This window comes from Coffea arabica, chromosome 6c, assembly GCF_036785885.1.
Source record: "Coffea arabica cultivar ET-39 chromosome 6c, Coffea Arabica ET-39 HiFi, whole genome shotgun sequence".
NCBI classification, from domain to species: Eukaryota; Viridiplantae; Streptophyta; class Magnoliopsida; order Gentianales; family Rubiaceae; genus Coffea; species Coffea arabica.
This window is the reverse complement of record NC_092320.1, coordinates 14,531,230-14,550,347: the sequence shown is the minus strand read 5'-3', so window position 1 is coordinate 14,550,347 and position 19,118 is coordinate 14,531,230. Positions and strand designations below refer to the sequence as shown.

At 35.6% G+C, this 19,118-nt stretch overlaps 2 protein-coding genes and 1 long non-coding RNA gene across 6 annotated transcripts; 1 reads left to right on the top strand and 2 right to left on the bottom strand.

The window, feature by feature from the left end:
- The first annotated feature begins 171 nt into the window (after window positions 1–171).
- On the top strand, window positions 172–2,772 carry LOC140007994 (uncharacterized). The gene is made up of 3 exons (XR_011815414.1): window positions 172–584; window positions 1,394–1,539; window positions 2,447–2,772. It is a non-coding gene; the product is annotated as an uncharacterized lncRNA (long non-coding RNA).
- A 2,702-nt stretch (window positions 2,773–5,474) lies between these two features.
- Window positions 5,475–10,503, bottom strand: LOC113720167 (uncharacterized). 4 transcript variants are annotated; one of them, XR_011815881.1, is made up of 5 exons: window positions 9,907–10,494; window positions 6,634–6,776; window positions 6,350–6,494; window positions 5,886–5,987; window positions 5,475–5,797 (listed from the first exon to the last, which is right to left on the bottom strand). XR_011815881.1 is itself a non-coding variant. In XM_072053053.1 (4 exons), exons 1-3 carry the CDS (start codon window positions 10,100–10,102, stop codon window positions 6,396–6,398), a joined length of 438 nt encoding a protein of 145 aa, XP_071909154.1. In that variant the 5' UTR covers window positions 10,103–10,494; the 3' UTR covers window positions 5,475–5,987; window positions 6,350–6,395. The 4 variants fall into 4 exon arrangements, 2 of the variants coding, with proteins under 2 accessions (XP_071909154.1, XP_027100926.2); XM_072053053.1 differs by having other exon boundaries at window positions 5,475–5,987; XR_011815882.1 differs by lacking the exons at window positions 5,475–5,797; window positions 5,886–5,987 and having other exon boundaries at window positions 6,067–6,494; window positions 6,634–6,940; window positions 9,907–10,503.
- A 1,865-nt stretch (window positions 10,504–12,368) lies between these two features.
- Window positions 12,369–16,706, bottom strand: LOC113720165 (uncharacterized). The gene is made up of 10 exons (XM_027245124.2): window positions 16,123–16,706; window positions 15,608–15,788; window positions 15,019–15,152; window positions 14,783–14,895; window positions 14,112–14,235; window positions 13,863–14,018; window positions 13,352–13,504; window positions 13,090–13,169; window positions 12,810–12,859; window positions 12,369–12,724 (listed from the first exon to the last, which is right to left on the bottom strand). Exons 1-10 carry the CDS (start codon window positions 16,489–16,491, stop codon window positions 12,594–12,596), a joined length of 1,491 nt encoding a protein of 496 aa, XP_027100925.2. The 5' UTR covers window positions 16,492–16,706; the 3' UTR covers window positions 12,369–12,593.
- Between the last annotated feature and the right edge of the window lie 2,412 nt (window positions 16,707–19,118).

Sequence of the window (19,118 nt, the reverse complement as noted above, 5' to 3'; positions counted from 1 at the left end):
CCCTCACATAATTAGAATTGAATCTGAATTCTATAGGAGTCCAATTCTATGAATTGAATTCTTTACTCGATCAAAAGAATTCTAATTCCGATTCCACAACTAAATGGGTTCACACGCGGATCTAGTATGGGTCAAAAATTAAAATCGGGTCAAAGGATATTGGCACCCCTTTTTACCTATCCAACTCACCATTTTCTTCAGCCGCTAGTGCTCTACTCTCCACCATCACTTCCACCTGCAACCCTAATATCTTACCTTTCCCACCACCGTCTTCCCCCCTGCCTTCCATTTCTCTGGCCACTTCCTCCATCCTTCGCCACTCTCGCCACTCGTCCACCCCAAATTTCAGACACATTTAGGGCTTGTGAGACACCCAAGAAGGATAATGCGAACGCAAAGTTAACCTCCAACAGCAGAGGAACACCTTTTGGTCTCTGAGATTTTGCCGCTACTATTGCCCCGAATCGAAATGGCCTGTGCGGAACTTTGAGCCTAAAGATGTACTAACACATGGCAACCTCGAATAGAGTACCAGTGGTTCGAGCTAAACACCCATCATATTAAGGAAATAACAAGCCAAGTTGGTAAGAGTTGTTTCTTAATTTTTCCAGCATCAAAATAATCTACTATCAGAATAATCTTTTAATCTTTCCAGCATCTTTCTAGCACATAATTATTTTTTGCTTAAAAAAAATGAAAATTATGATTAGCCAAGAAGGGAAGGGAAGGGAAGAGAGGGGGGGTTTGGTTTGGTTGATAACGAAACCAATTCTATAACCTGTTGCCCGCAGAAAGCTATTTGGGACGCCATCTTGAACAATAGGGCAGTTCAGGATCTCTGGGGCTCAATCTCTGCAGGTCATATGCAACAAATTTATTTGACAAAATTTTCAAAATATATACGTTTATTCCCCTGCCTCCTCTGTATGATTAATCATACAGAGTCATTTACCTCAGCAACAATTCATCCTACTAGGAGTCTTTTAGATAATTTGAAGAATTCTAGGGTGAAGTTTTATAATTCATATCTGTTCATTGCTTAAAATAAAAGCTTTCTAAACCTTGTTTGAACTTCCTGTATTGCCTGACAAAGGCCAGAGACATGTTTAGCTAAAGCTTGCCTGCACTTGTGCTTTACAATGGTTGCTTGTCTTCAATTTATAGAGCACTTTATCTTGTTGTCTTGTTGTTTCTTTTCTTAAAGGAAAAATTTGCTGTCGGGTCAGGGCCTGAAAAATTTTTATGTATCGTCTCAAGGCTGCTAACTTCTCGTCAATGGACATGGAATGTGATGAATGTGTGTTTTCGACTATTTAATGCTGTCATAAATTCTCACACACACTCTCTCTTAACGTACATTTAAATGTGTTTGATTGTTCCTAATATGTTACAGGAAGGCTTGTTTAACCTTGTCCTGCATTAAAGTGAGGTCGGTGCATTCTTCTTGATAGCAAAGTTGCGGGCTGACATGAAGTTGGACATGCTTAAAGGCTGAAGATCGTCACTCCAGTCTTCCTTGTATGTGTGGTATTTATAAAGGTATTTATTTTCAAGTGCTTCGAATGCTGTGAATAGGTTTTTTGATGTGAAAATTATAGCTCTATCTCTAGCTTTCATATTTCAACTATTGAGCCTGGTAATAATGGTTCAATTTTGACACTAATTAGAACAGTTGTCCTGCAGTTCTTTGGTGTATGTTTCTCTATATAATCAATTGTTAAGCATATTTTAAAGCTTATGGTTATCACAGTATTCTTAATGTGGTGTAACATGAATGCGTTATTGGTAGGAAGTGCAATTAATCTCCCAATCTGGCCTTACTCTGACATATTTGTAGCAAAATAGGCAGGAATAATACCAAAGTTTCTGGCTTTTTTTAAGAAGCTTTGGTGTGCTTGTTATCCAGTTGGGCCTTCCCTGCAATTCATTGCTAGTTAGGAAATTGTAAATAGCTATCTTTATCTCACACACACACACATATAGAGGAGTTTCAAGGGGAAGATAATTAATCTTTTGTTTTGTAACTCGCAGAATTGAGTGTAATAGTTTCCCAAGCTTATTTTCCAAGGCAAAGTGGGCAGTACCAAATCGAAACACTAACCTGATCATAGCAATGAATCACAGAAGCTAATAATTATGTTTACCAACAACTTGCACAAACTAATGAATTACAAAATTGTAATACTAAAGCTAATTCCTAAGCGATCTCTAAAGTATTAAAGGTGTATAAGCCAATATATTTGTTTCTGTCAATAGTTGTATTCACAAGCTGTAAATGTAATATTTTACGAAAGGCAAAAATATTATTGCAGATTATTATGTCAGAGGTTTATTTAGCTATCATTTTAGCTTCAATTGACCATGTAGAATTTAACACAGACCCACTTTTTAAAATTTGGTCTTTTGACTTACCTTTTCTTATTGTTGTCGTGATTTTGAATTGCAGAATTTGGATATTGACATCGATAAGGAAGGAGACGAGCAAAAAACAAAAAAGAGAAAAGTGGTAGTTGCAAATTATATGGTAACAGTAGCCACATTAGTAGTTTGGTGGCACGAGAAACATATAGTAAAGGAGCCTTATTTGGACTTTAAAGTAGCACATGAAATATATCTAAGGCGTCTTTACTATGGAAACAATAGAGTTTGTGTAGAGCAATTTCGACTCAATAAACATTGTTTTACTATTTTATGTACAAATTTAAGAGAGCATTGTGGGTTGAGGGATACTAGAAATATTACTGTTGAAGAAGCAGTTGCAATGTTTCTCTATGTTCTTGCTCATAACTTTAAGAATCGCACTGTCAATTTTAATTTCATAAGATCATGTGAGACAGTTAGTCGATACTTTAATATAGTTCTACGTGCTATCATAAAATTGGGGAAACAATATCTTATCCAGCCTGAAACGGAAATGGAAGGTTAGGAGCATGAAAAGTGGGAATGGAAGCAATTTTTTATTTAATATAATTTAATTAAAAAAAACAAGAATTTTTTTTTTTTTTTGCAGAAAAGGAACTTATTTGTTTTTTTTTTCTTTAAAGCTTTAGTAACAATTAGTTAAATGCAAGAAAAAATAAATTATTAAAGGCACTAATTGGCTTTTTCCTTAAAGCTTTAGTAACAATTAGCTAAATGTTAAAAAATTATTATATAGTAAAAAAAAAGAAATTTTTTATGTAAGGAAATGTTAGTTGGAAACAATTCTAATTTTTAATGAATTCTTCTCCGATCCAAACAAAGAATTTGGAATTCTAAATGAATTCTGTATCAATTCTATGTATTTCCCAAACAAAAGAATTTCAATGTTTTGGAATTCCAATTCATGGAATTCTAATTCTATAGAATTCCAATTCCAATTCAATTCCAATTCTGTTGAACCAAACGCACCCTAAAAGTTAAAGCTCCTTCCGTCTTCTTCTGCTTTAAATTTGGTTTTGAGCATTCTTGGCTCTGGTCGAAGACAAACAAGAACACGTGGCTCTTTCTTAGATTGGCAAGTGTGGTAAAGAGGAACAGAAAAATGCAACATATATATATATATATATATATATATATATATATATATATATATATATATATATATATATATATATATATATATATATATCTATATATATAAGGCAAGGACATGGTTGGATAATAAAAGGAAAAAAAAACTAACTTTTTTTTTTTGTTTTTTGGATTATATTAATGTATGGATAATCCCTTTCTTGGCTATGGCCGAAGCTGGACAAATAAGAACACGTGGCTCTTCCTTTAGATAGGTAAGTGTTGTAAGAGAAACATAAAAAAAAGCAACATCTTCCCAAAAAAATATATACACACGCACACAAGGACATGGCTTTGATAATAATATGTTAGGTTAATATTTTTTTGGAGAAAAATATAAAAAGAATTAACTCTTTTTCATTTTTTTCAGATTCTATTGTTGATATGAACAATCACTTTTTTTACTATGGCGAAGCAGGACATATAAGAATGCGTGACTCTTCCTTAGATAGACAAGTATTGCAAGAGAAATCTTCCCCAAAATATGCATATATATATATATATATATATATATATATATATATGATGACTTGACAATAATCTCTTAGGTTAATATTTTTTCTGGAGAAAAAATAAAATGGATTAACTCTTTTTTGATTTTTCTTTTTTGGATTATATTGTTCATACGGATAATGACTTTCTTGCCTGCGTATAAGGTTTTCCCTTCGTTTCAATTTACTTCGCAGCAATGCTCTGAACATGTCAGCCAATTGCCCTGCCATACTGCATCATTTGCCGATTGCCAATGATAGTCCATCCTTCAGGCAACTTGAGATCTCACTAAACTCAGTACTTATTGGTCTCCGCAAATGCAAGGTTAACCTTACCCCGACGTAATTTTTTTCAGGAATAAATTCAGAAACTTCCCTTGAGTTTGTGATAATTTCACTTAGCACCTTTAAACTTTAAAAATCACTTGCCTTCATTTGCATAACACTCAATTGTAGATAGAGAATATAATTTCATTTCAGTGTTTTGCCCTTCTCTTGTGAACCATTTTGTTGACATAACAAAACTAGTTAATCTCTTAACTTTTGAACACTTGGCCAATGTGATTTTTTAATTAGGAATTGCAAAGTGTTAACAAGGTTGAAAGACCTATTAATAATTTTTGCGTCATTTGTCTGCACAAGAAATCTACTAAAAATTTGAAAATCTAAGTAATTTGGAAAATTCACAAAAGTTGCCTAAGAATTGTACAATGAAAATAATAGCATTTTTCACCTTCAAAACACCTCAAATATGTTTTTAAATTTATAGTTAAGAATTTTATCTTATTCGAGTTTTCAAGCCATTGATCTGGTCAAAGAATTATAAAATTCAAAAAAAATTGTACACAATTCTTAAATCCTTAATTTCATATAATTTGCGATCTTTGAGAAAACCTCAAATGCGTTTGCGAACATAAATATTTTGCCTTTTTTATGATTTACAAGCCATCACTCTAGACAAGGAATTTAGAAATTTTGTTAAAAAATTTTAAAGCTCCTCAAATTAACCAATAGCATTTTATAATAAAGGAACAATCTTTTTTGACTTGAAAACACTTTGAATATATTATTAAAATAAATTTTTGGTACATTAAAATATCTAAGATTATACTGTATCAATCAAAATTTACACATTTGTACCGTTTGTTTTATTTTTAGCTTTTTATTACATGCTTTCAATTTTTTTTTTTTTTAAAAAAAGTAAGACAACAAAGGGCACATTAGGAATGAAAATATCTCCGCTATCCAAAATTTGAGTTTTTAAATATTATGTTTTGTAATAGGTTGTCAATGTTACAAAAAGTTAAAAATAGGGAAGACAAATGATTTTTTTTTTTTAAAAATTAAAGGGTGCTAAGTGAAAATTTTAGAAACATCAAGGGAGGTTTGTGCAATTATCCCTTTTCTAATGCATAAAAAACACAACGAAGATAAGGTATAAATTAGAAAACTTATGAACATGATTGTCTTTTTCTTCAGAGTTTTGATTGCACATGAATTTCCAAGTAAACTTGGAACATTGATCTACTAGGTACCATCGAATTAATTATCCATTTGGTATGTGAGGTCTCAAGTCTTCAGCTGCAATTGCGCAATTGTGCATCACTAATCAAACAAATTGGCATTGGTCCTCGCAGTTCATGAGGAGAGTTCTTACAGCACAAAAGACTCGACAACATTAACTGCAGCACTTCCCAAACTACCAATCTTGCAGCCTCCATACAGGTGGATCTATCTACCTCAAATGATATATACTGAAACAAAAGTAGTTAGAGAGTCAGTTTCCTCCGAAACTAAATGAACCATTGCTCCAGGGGCAAATTGCACATTCACTAAAACCACCTCTCGTGGCTTCAGAGAAGTACTCGCAACACCATCATTTCATTTAAACAAGCGGATAAATTAAAGATAGACAGAGGCAAGAGAGATCACTTTGCACTCAACCTGCAAGAAAAAAAGATAAAAGCATGAAGTAGAAAGATTGTGAATAGCTCAAAAAGAAAGAATGTGAATAAAACAACAGTTTCGACAATAAAACCATCAGTGTTTATTGAAATACAGAATTTGGTGTTTAAATTTAAATTGAAATGATATGATAGGTACATAAAACCATCAGTGTATATAATGACAATATAGGAAGGATTAATCTTTCTTTTATATGTTACAATTACAATATAGGTTCATTAAATTTCACTTTGAGTTAACCAAGTGATCTACCAATTACACCTCCAAAATTTGTTTGTAATCAAGTTAGATAGGTGGTTTGATTTATATTGAAAATTAGGTCCAGGTTATATGAAACCCGCCTCAACCGCTTTCGGAGCTCTGGTGCTCTCAATCGGAGCTTCGTTCTCAACCAAGTGATACGAACCCGCCTCTGCTCCATGGATCTTGCATCCCATTGGAAAATATGATATTACTGCCAAATCTTTTCAGCACCAGGTTAATCCTCTGTACCAAGAACATGATGAGTGAGAAAATGCTCGTTTTTTTTTCTTAGTTCTTACCAGCAGCAAGAATTTTTTAACAGAACATCAATCATTCACTTGCTTAAGTAATGGGACAAAGTTATTATCTAGTGATGACTCACCATGCCACCGAATTCAGTAGTGATCCAATGTTCCCGAGGCCATACTCCAAATTGTCTGTTGCAATCATCGGCAAACTCCTTGTAGCTGTAGGGAGATGGGGGAAACATGCTTCCATTGGAGCATGTCATTGGCATAACCATTTCTGTAAGTTTTTCATGAGTTACTTCAAACTACAAGAACGCTCCAGTAGGTTAGCATTGTATTTTGTCTATTGCCTTAATTTGTAACAAACCCTCAACCTTTACTCACACGCCCACCTCTACCCTGGCATGAGCTGGTCAAAGAGATGGCAGCAACAAAAATATGCTGCAAAAGGTTAAATTTTTTGATTGATAAGCATCTGACTGGAATCGTATTGTGAGCAGAAATTTTGATCAAGAGTTTCAGCAGGCAAGCTCCCTTCTCCACACAAATACAAATATACCACTCCAAATTAAAGCAGGCTGAGACTGCTGAAGGTAAACGGCAAGATGAAAGTCAGCAGAGGAAGTTTAGGTTAATGGAGGATAATGCCAACGAAATACAAATGCTCATTTAACTCAGGATCTACCGAGTCACATTTTCTTGGCCCTTTCCATTTAGATACCTGATACTCGATTAGTATATGGAGATAAGTTGGAAAGCAAAGAGCTGGAGGAAACACCAATCTAGTGAGAGGAGTCATATTTGGTTTTGATCACTTATTGTGTTGCTTAGACACCCATGACAACTCTCATCCACTAAAAATGCACAGAAAACTACCTCTGATAGCCATGTAAGCATGTAATAGACAAATCCCTTAATTTCTTATAGTTCAAAGTAGTCAAGTCGTTCAACGAAATCAAGCGAGAGCAACAGACAAGAATAAGGAGAAGCTTATAAAAGGTTTGATTAACCTGCAAGTGCACCATGAAGGAAACATAAATGGAAGCTTCTCGTTGCAACCACTTTCAAGAATTGAGGTAGGCTTTACCTTTGGATAATCAAATTTATGATACCAACAATCATGGCATCAAAACTCAGAAGTTTTCTTGTATTTTATTTGGTTTACCACACTGGACCAATTTACTTTCTGGTAGATTAAACTCTAACCCACAAGGGGAATGGATAATCAATTGCAACAGGTGAATCACTTTCCTGTAATTGACTGAATGTGCTCAATATCTATTGCATCACAACCTAAGGTCCCAAGATCATCTTGGGAGATTTAGTGAGGCTTCCAATTTTTCCTTCATGGTATTAGAGCTGGTCAATCAAGCATCAAACTAACTTTTGTAAACCAGACTTCCTCTGACTTCTTTTTCCTAAATTTCATATATTATATAACTGCCCCATTAATGAAGTACCTCAACAAAGAAACTTAGTTACATCTTCACTGTTATACAGCTTTCTACGATTCTCTCCTGTGGCTGGAAGAAGCCATGTTTTTTGCTGCAACACTTCACCTCTAAGTCTCTAACTACCAAACTAAAGTCAAGAAAACTAGCTGTGTTACCGGTAAAAACCAGTTGTAGTAGTGTACTGCTAAATCAGACCTTATTTATAAGCTCATGCAAGTTCAGATCTCATTTTGCCATTTATTAGTTGTCGCATTTATCTGATGCTTAAGCGGTTGCAAGTGTATTGGAAATGGTTTGCACTTATACCCCCCGAAGTCTATTGATCCATAATAGGATTTGTCCTTCCTTTGCTAATACTACTAGGCAAGCAAGATGAACGGCAAATCTGGCACAAATTTCTTATCTCCCTCCTTAAAACAATTTTTTAATGGGACTCTTTCTACTTTGGACAGAATCTGCACCAGATTCCTTAAGATTAGGGGGGTAAATGCAATTTCTTAAATTAGAGGGAAGGTGAGTGCTACTGTCAGAAACCTCAGGGGAGGTTTCTGCAATTTTCCCAAAAAAAAATTGCTCACCTTGTTCCCCTCTCTCTTTCTTTTTTCTCTCAGGACAAAAAAGGCACTCACCTTCAACAGCTAACAACAAACATTCAATTCTCCATCAAGCTTAAACATGAAGATTTTATCCTGAATAAAAAAAGAGACAAACAGAAAGAACTCTAGTATGTCACGGCATTCTTTTCAAAAGAGAAGCAGCATAATTATATCTATTTCCCTAATCACTCGAGCCATGTAGAAAATCTATTTCTCATGCAGAAAAATAGGATCTTTACCTGCAACTAATGCTGAAAAAAATACTAAACCCCACAAATCCAAACTGATCTTATACTCTGGAATAAAAAGCGTAAAGCAAGACACAAAAGGGTGCATTCCATTCAAAGTATGACCTTAGCAACTGGATTTGCATGAGATGGATAATAGTTTTGAGCTCCAGAGTCACGATACATAAATATGCCATTTTACAAACCTGTTTGCTTCCTGCATAAACCATGCAACTACATACTAACTATTGCATGTAAAGGCCCTGCATTGTAACTCCTCAAGATAGTTGCATGTGTACCAAAAGCATGGGGCTATGCCACTATGGTACCAAAAGTAAGGACTAAGGAGTCCCCACGTTTTTGGTGCACATGGCAGCCATCTAGGTGGGACTCCTAAGTAAGAATCTCCCCTATTGCATAAGGCAAGATATGGTCAGGCTGCTCAATTCCAGAATGAGAGTGGATTTTTTGCTAACGCAAGCAGAGAAGGGATGCATGCATCTGCATTCTGCCAATGTAGATGGATACTGCTTGGAAGCAGCCAGAAAACATCGTATAGGGCAATATAAAAACCATGCACCAAACTCCTAGATTCCCACGCAAAAGCCTAGTACACCGTCACGACCAACCACCCAACACCCCCCCCCCCCCAACACAAAAACAAAAAAAAAGTTTTGCTTTGTTTTTTTTTGTTTTGGTTTTTGGGGGGGGGGGGGGAGGGGTTGGGTTGGGGTTGCAATGGGCATGAACTGCACCGACATTACATTATGAACGCTCAACGAGGGTAAACTGTTCTTGCAAATATCGATCTCAACCCACAAAAAATATTGCGGGCATTAAGAAATCTAGAACAAATTTTAAAGCCCTCTAATTTTCAGCCCAGATAAACATGCAAGATTTCCATTCAATTCGAATAAACACAAGACTATCCCGAATAAAGACAAAAAGAAAATCAGAAGCGATCTAAGGTGTCCCAATTCCACAGTTCTTCAGATATTAAAAAAATGTGACAAATACTAGCTCAAATCCACAAAATATCAAATTTGGTCATGAAATCATGCAGGCGTGACGACCAAAAAAGAAGGAAAAATTATTCCAAAGCTTGAAACTTTGACCAATAAATATCATACCAGGAGCAATCTTGAGAAGGGAAAGAGGAGGGGCGCAATCACAAATACAAGGACTGCAAGAATTCAACGATGCAGTTTTCAAGCTGAGACTTTTCTTGAATTTCCAGTAAATTGCAGGCCCAGATACACAGAGAGCTGAAACCACTGCAAATACAACCAAACAGCACCTTACACAGTTCCCAGATCGCCTTGACATCTTCCTAATTGCCAATAGCAAAGGAGCAGTAGTAAGTAATTTGAGTGGGAAGGATTATGAATATTGGATCTACTGCTTTGTTTTGATTAGAGGTTTTGAGGTGGAAATGGGAAGTGGGGCTGCTGCCTTTCTGGCACACCTCCATTTAATAGCTGTGAGCAGTAGTTAGTTACGCTAGTGTACTTTCCATTAACTTCAGTCAAAGGTGGTTTTCTCTGGTTATGAATGATTGCTTTTACTTATGGGCAAATTGCAGTTTTGGTCCCCTCACCTATCAATTCTGTGACTTGATTCGCTCCCACATTTTGAAGGAATGGAGAAATACAAACGATGAAGGGATAAAAACACCAGAGACTCGTATGTTAGGTGTGGTTAACTGTTTTGTTGAATGGACTGTACAATTGCTGACCAATTGCCCGGTGCATCCATGGAGAAGATGTGTGTAAGTTGATTTTTTTTGTCAACCCACAACATCTACAATATTTTTATTTTAATTTATATTACAAGAGAGTTTTAAGTGTCTAACTGAATCAATAAAAATTAGAAGCAAAGCAACCTATTTTCAAACTAAAAGGGTACATTACTACTCACTCTCTACCTCCAGATTTTACTGCAAATGTAAAAAATTAAACGTCGACAGTTTTTAATGAGTTCCAAATTTTGTCATGTTTTTACACGGTAGTGTTTTAATATCTGCATTTGTTAAATTAATGCATATATGAGATGGTATTACGGTATTGTCAAAATGGGTATCTGCTTTGGATCCCCCTCCCCCCTAAAATAATTAGCGACCATATTAGCTTGAGCGACATCCTTTCTTTTCATATGATAAGCTGCAAGATTAGCTTGAGTAATAGCAAGGGGACCAAAATAAGACCAGCTAAATGTAGAATTGGGGTTTTTCCCTTTATGTGTCATGATTCGTTGGAACTTCGCATGATCCCTTCTGTCTTATCGGCCCTAATGAACACAGAAGTCAAGAATTCCCACTTAGCAGCGTAGGTGACAGAAGGAGGGAGTGAAGTGGATTAGCCTCGTACAATTCAAAACAAGTGATTTACCAAATTTTAGGCTTGCAGCATAATTTTTTCCTTAAAATACAATGACATGGTTAAATTAACTTTAGAATAGAAATGTGTGCAATCCTAAATTTGGAAAAATGGTTACCCCTAACAATTGTTCTTGCCTTGTACCATGAGCGTAAATGAAGATATTAGGTGGTAAATGCAAATTTCTCTTCTTGCATGTGGTGGTAGGGGCAGAAAAAGAGAAGGATTGCAAGAATGCATGAGACCTTGATTCTAAGGCCTACCAGTGCATGTATTGGTAGGTCGTGTCATGGTTACAAGCATAGTTTGCCGTGCTATTCTCACAAGGATCCACAACTTGAAAAAGCCACAAAGGGGATTAAAAGGTTGATTTTTCCTAGGATGACAATTGATACATTCCCAAACAACAAAAGACATTCTTAATTTCCTTTTAAAGCTAAAATCATTAACTACTAACAAGTGGGCCGTGTCTCTTTGTGCTTTTCTTCTTCTTTTTTTTTTTTAATAAAAAAAAGGTTTGAATAAGTTTGGTTTGATTATCACCACAAATCAGGCATGTACTAGATCATAGATCGCTTATAGGGGTGCTTATAAATTATTCATCAACATAGTTTTCACATCGATAGCAGAATTCAAATATCGACAGTAAGATTCAAATACATAATCTTTTATGAGGGAGTAAAGGGCCTCTACAATTGCCATTGTGGAGTCTGGTTTGTGACCTAAATATGGTCATGCTCAATTAGCTCAACCTCAAGTAGGCTATGTCTCTTTGTGCTTTTCTTCTTTTTTTTTTTTTTTTGATACAAAAGAGGTTTGAATAAGTTTGGATTCGATTATCACCACGAATTAAGCGTGTATTCGGATCATAGGTCGCTTATAGAAGTGCTTACAAATTGTCCACTAATACAATTTTCAGTATCGACAACGAAATTTAAATATTGACAATGAGATTCGAATACATAATCTTGTACGAGAAACTAAGGGGCTTCTACAATTGCCATTGTGGAGTCTGATTTGTGATTTAGACGTGGTCATGCTAAATTAGTTCGACCTCAACTATTCGTATAAACATTTAAACTAAAATTTTCTTTTCAAAATTTACAGCTCGGATTTGAGGCACGTTTAAATCGCCTTTATTTGGGCATGAATTGTTCTCTACTATTGGCAAATCACCAGCAATTAATGATACTGGATAGGACTTACTACCCTCACAATTATAAAAACAAGTTGAATTCATTCCAAAAAAAAAAGGTTCAATTCATTCTGGTGCCTCATTCTAATTCAAGAACATCCAATTAACGTTGTATGGTCCTTCTGCCGAACAAATCACTCCTTTGGAGTATTTCTTTTGAGCCACACATCTTTAGGATGAAGTGCATCTTTCCAATAACCAAAATTTAGACATGACACTACGTTGCTTTATCCCCAGAACTCTATATCTAGTCTTGCTTGCTGTCTGCATAATACTCCTGTAACCACTTTTGGATAATCTCCACTTCTTGCCTCCTTTGGTCGATGAGCCACTCTGGATCTTTGTTTGTTGCAGACCTAAAATCAACATGGTGTGCTCCTGATTTTAAGATACAAAGGCAACAGTCAAGTGATCGGTCATGGCTAGAAGTTAGAACCCTTTAAGCAACTGGTTCCTGATTTACCTTTCTCAGTCACTAATGCCACAATGCTGGATGATATGTTCTTCAGCACACTGAAAAAGTAATCGCAATCAAATTGCATTCAGCAGATGTCCTCTGTACTAATATTTACAACAAGATGGCAAAGGAGTCGTTGAACAGTTTGTCTTACACATTTGAGAGTTTAAAATATCAATTTACCGTGAACAAAAAAACAGTAAGGTGCTTTGTCTATTTGATTATTCTCAGGATGTAGAATTCATAAAATTTCCAGACACTGGGCAGTAAACCAAGTGATACTAACCCGCCTCTGCTCCATGGATCTTGCATCCCATTGGAAAATATGATATTACTGCCAAATCTTTTCAGCACCAGGTTAATCCTCTGTACCAAGAACATGATGAGTGAGAAAATGCTCGAATTTTTTTTTTTTTTTGTAAAAAAAAAAAAAAAAAAAAAACTTGAAGATTTCTTAGTTCTTACCAGCAGCAAGAATTTTTTAACAGAACATCAATCATTCACTTGCTTAAGTAATGGGACAAAGTTATTATCTAGTGATGACTCACCATGCCACCGAATTCAGTAGTGATCCAATGTTCCCGAGGCCATACTCCAAATTGTCTGTTGCAATCATCGGCAAACTCCTTGTAGCTGTAGGGAGATGGGGGAAACATGCTTCCATTGGAGCATGTCATTGGCATAACCATTTCTGTACATGCCTGAAGATAAATTCTGTCAGTTCAAATCAATAACTAGCATTCACTTAGCAGAATCCAGAAGTGTGTAATTCACTGATTCAATTTTTACACTGTTGCAGCACAGTTGCAATTTGAAGATTGTAATGCATTTCTTTGCAAAACCAGTTTTTAAAGTCCTGTGTCAGTACTCCATTAAGCATTTTCCAACCCAACACATGTAACAGCTGGTCCAACCTTCACATGCACAGCTTTTGTCTGGCGAGTTTAGCTTCTTTGAAACAGAACAATAGAAAACCATGCTAACTAAAGCTGACAAATTTGGTCTGGCATGCATGAGGACTAATATTACTTCTTCTGTGCGATGAGTCGAGCTTGTTACCTGCCAATTCCAGCCTTGGAGGCCATGATCATTATCCTCGTCTTCCAACTTGAAGCATTTTTCTGTCTTGGAGTAGTTGTAATACAAACTTGCTGCTGCAACAGCCCTGCTAAGCTTTGTTGCTCTAGGGGAATGTCCATCAATAATCTTGCACATCTTCAACAACCAAACCAAGATACGTATTGTTAGAAACTGGAAAAACCCTTTACGATCAAATTTCAATTAGCGCGTTTTCTATGTAAACTGCACCTCCTCCACAGGATAGGCAGGCAAGTGCTTCATGAAATTAGCTTCCATCGGATAATTCACCATTGCTGTGTACGTAAAAGCTGACCATAACCAGTTCCGAGCATAATCTACTGAACTCAACTTCCTGAGGTTTAATCAGAAAATTGAACTAGATTAGCAAAGTTGGCTGCAAAAATATTAGAGTCATGATCAAGGGGCAATTTAAGGGAATAGTGTACTTTATGGTCGTGTGTTTTAAGCAATTCTTTGGGAATTTTGGCTAGGCTACCATGATTGCTATTGGACTTCCTTGCATGATTGTCATCAATGCTCCTCCATAGGATTGAGAGAGCTTTTTCAATGGCTGCCTGTAACCTTGTTTGCGGAGAAATTACTTGCTGGCTAGATATGGAGGGGGGGAAGAGCAGTGGAGAACTTTGGCGAGGAAAATGGAGGAGGAGCAGGGGAAGTTGAGAAAAGAAGAGAGGAGGAAACCAAGAAGAAGTCCCTATATTTGGCGTCCAAATTAAAACATCAATGCTTATTGTTTTTAAAAACAATAAGTAAAATTTATGTTACATAACCCCATGATCAAGACTGAAAATATCAGACAATTTCACTAACTATTGCCTATAGGTCATGATTATGATCCAATCCAAACTGTGATCCCTTCCTAATTTCTTACAACTTACTTGCAAGCTCTGAACATCTTGCTGAGCTTTTCCAGTCCGTCTTTTCTTTTTCCAAAAGCATCCAATTCTGTCCAAGCACCTTTTATAACCTCATAGCAGTTTAAGCTAGCCTCCTGTATGCTTATGATCAGGTGATTAAAAGTTGCATATATGCTGGAAGATTATGGATGAAAAGGAGAGAAAATTTAGCTTTTCCTAATCAGGTTGAGGTCTGATTTCTACTATGAACCACAGACCTTGAAATCCTGGGAAACAGCATCATAGAAGCTAGACCAAGGAGTTATGTCATCAAACTGCAATATAGGGGCTGAAGATGCCAAAGCTCCAATAGCAACGTGTGGGTATTTAAGTCTAAACCAAGCAGCCAGCACTGAAATCAAGTGTTAAGAATCACGTTAAAATTTTGAAAATAACTTGATAATCATCTATTATTAGGAGTAGTTATTCATTAGTCTGATACTATCAGCCCCCTTCTTTTTCTTTTTCTGGCAATGTGGAATACCAGAGATTTAGAAATCTGCTACTGCAGACAGAAAACTGAGGGAAAAATCCAGTTTCTACGGGTCACAATCCTCAAGAATTTCAATAATTGCCACGAAATTTCTGCGCAAAGAATGCCCAATGGTCATTAAATTATTGCCACAAAGACTGCTGGCAAAAGGTCCAGTCAACTGGCAAGTGGCAATACTGATATTTTCAAGTCCAAACAATTTATTCACGTGCAGGCGTAGACAAAAATGATCCATTCTCATGCCTGTCTCATTCAGTTACACAGCATCAATAATGTATATTCAAAGGGAATAGGAAGGAAAATCTTTAACTTACTTCCTCCATAGGATCCGCCAAAGACCACAACAGGAGATGCCTCTGAAGACAGATTCCTCTTCAAACTCCTTATCAGAACTGCATAATCAGCCAGTGCTTGCTGTGAACTCAAGTACCCTAATGTCTTTGCAGAGTTGAGATCTTTCTTGTGAAAGGGCAAAGATTCCCCATAAAACCTATGCTGAAAATGGTAAAAAACAAATCCCATTGTTCACATTCTTCAATAAGAATTTCCTGATCAGAATTTTTTTCTTAAGCCTCTTCTCTATGAAGGCAATCCAAATAGAGAACAGTTAAGCAGATACTACTGTTACAAAAATTAGGATATAATGACTTAACTAAATTTGGAAGAACAAAATTCATGAAAATGCAGTATTATTTATAGAGGTTCCTTCTTGATTGTTTATCATGCATCACAAATTTGAGTAAATTTAAAGCGGAAGAAAAAGAGAGCTTTCAGGATCATTAACGTAAAAAAAAAAAAAAAATTTGAGAATTCAGCAGGCAGATTATACTTCAATGAAGACGAGGAGAGCTCGAAACTTTGGAGCAATATCCAGCATGAAACCAGTATTTGCTGCAAACCATTCAATATCTCCTTCATTTCCCGTATAAACAAAGATGGGTGCTCCTTCGTGCCAGTACTGGCTGTTCATAAGATACTTCTGGTAGAAGATTTTGTAGCTCCTGGGTCGGAAAGTGAAGTGGTCAAGAACCTGAGGGAAATAGTGGGCTTCGTATGGTATCTCTGGTTTTGCACTCTTGACTTGTTTCTTCAGAAGGGAAGATTTGTATGCCCCAGGTACAAAAACAGGGATTGACTCTACTGCGGCTAATGCAACAGCAAATAAAAGTAGCCACAAAAAGAATGAAGATGAAGCCATACAGATATGTCCTTTTCAGTTCTCGAGGGTGAGAATTGAGCCGAAAAGAGTACTTGATAGTCGAGATTGTTATACTTTAGTTTTAGATAATAGTAGTGGTGGCCAATTTCTTGTCAGCTGGACTGAGGTTTGTTCTTACAAAAGCTGCAGAGGATTTTTGGAGGATACAGAGGATTGGAGGTCTAGCTTCAAATAGTGAAGCATCAACAGTATACCTGTCTTCAGCTATAGTGGCATCAAATGCCAGCTCATTTGTATGTAGTAGGCTGTGAAGTCATTTTCATTTATGAAAATGAGCTGTTTAATCTTTCAGTATACATTACAGACGGTAACCAAATCCAAATCCATATCGTTTTCTTGGCAGAAAGAAAATTTACATCCATCATTAATATCAAAGGACGTTGGTGGAATCATTTCATCTCTTAAAAGTATCGGCCAGCCAATTTCCTTCTCCCTCTTGTTTTTACAGTAAATATTTGGTAGGATGAAGCATAGAACTTTCTACTGCATAAACATACACTGGGGATCTGATGCCACTCAAGCTGATCTTTTGTTTATGAAATTTTCAAAATGTTTGGTGTAAATTTGAAGTTGTTGAACTCGTATAATTAAATTGATGTAAAAATCATGATTATACTAAAATAAATTATATATATGCACCAAAAGTTGTAAAAATTATATCAGCCGGATTGAATTGGACAAAATTCAATGTAAGGACCCATAATCCACATGGTCTTGTCAATCCTTCGTAGAACTGTCTACTTGCAACCCGCGTTACTTCTTTTGCCGTTCTTGACCAAAGCAGAAAGAGTTGCGTGCCAATAAGGACTGTTAAATCACAAGCTAATAGTAGATGAGAGAATCATCATATTTACATGCAAATGCGATTGGAAATCCAGCTACCTTTGTTTATTTATTTCTTTGGTAAGTAAGAGATGTTGAAACTCAGGATATACTATTTACAGTTACTCCCGTCGTGCCATCCAATCCAACCTTTCTCTCGCATCGCACAACCCAACCTTCCCTCGCAGCTACCTCTGTGTCTTCACTGATCCTATAATGGATGAGTGATTGTCTTGTTTTCTTTAATAAGGTTAAACACGAGCCCTTTCTTCTTTTGATTTACCATATTGACGGGATTCATTTTGGTACATTAAGCTAGCATTATTGTCCAGTCTTAGAATACATACTCCGAAGTAGAGTTGCAAACCAATCGAATCAAGTCGAATTTTGGTCTAATCAAACTGAGTCTTGATTTAATTATATCAAACTCGAATTCGACGAGGTCTCAATGTAAAACTCGGACTCAAGCCAAATCGAGCTTAAGTTCGAATTTGAACTTGACAAAATAAAAAATAACTATTTTATTTTTTTAAAAAAATAAAATTTCTTAATAAATAATAAAATATTAGATACATATATATATATATATATATATATGTAATTTCATTTTAAAAATAATATATATATATATATTTATAATCGAATCGGTTCGCAAATTAATAAGTTGAGTATTTTTTAAACTCAAGTTTGAACTCAAACTTGACTCAATCAGCTCGAACTCGACTTGAGTTTGGTGTTCATCGAATTCGAGTCGAGTTTTGAGTTGAACTGCACATGGATGGTTCGAATCGTATGCAGCCATACTCCTCCGAAGCATCATGCATGAATTGTTTCGTCAAAATATAGAACTTTGAGTGATATTAAAACATGCTAATCTTAATGTAACTAAACTCCTAACTCTGTAATCCCAAGTTTGTCATATGTGCCAGTGCATCTTGGGATGGGATGATACACAAACTTTGTAGCCTTGCTAGCTTTTATTCACGAAATAAAATAAAATAAAATAAAAAGGGAAAGGGTTCTTACTAGCTCAAAGTGACAGAACAGTGGAGTTTGCTGTCGAAAGTGAAACATCTGAATTTGTAATAAGACCTATTCTCTAGGATTAACTAAACCATGAAGAGTTGTCAGAGACAACATTTGTCAACTTATAGAGACAGTCTTACAAGATCAAAGGAAAACTCGAGATTTTTCAACCTTCATTTTTAAATTACGGATAAATGATAAATGCAAATATCCCAGAATATTACCTTATTCATCTCATCTCTCTCATTTAAAAAAGAACTAGTGAGACGGCCTGCGCGTTGCGCAGGAGTGCTAATATTTCCCGTGTTAAGTTGCTTTATTTTTAGTCGTTATATATTTCTTATACTGCAGAGAGTTATATAATTATTATAAGTCTGACTTGAATTATAAAATAATAGTGCGGTAAATTGGTTGGGTGAATATAGTGTTAATAGTTTGTGAAGTATGGAGGATATTTTGAAATATAATGGTTAATACAGTACTATAATTGAGACAATGTAGTGTCGACATTTTGTGTGGTATGATTTGTATAAATTATGTGGTCTGGGTGAGGTAATTATAAAGATACCCATCTATATTTATGTATATCTCTATTACTCACTAAGTTCCATAAATATGGGTCTATTTCCCTTTTTTTTTTGCACAAATTAAAACATTTAATCAATATAATCATAACAATTATTTTTCTTTCATATTTTTGTAAAATGCCGCTCACTAATATTAGATCATTAATCTACATTAAGATCCATGTATTATAC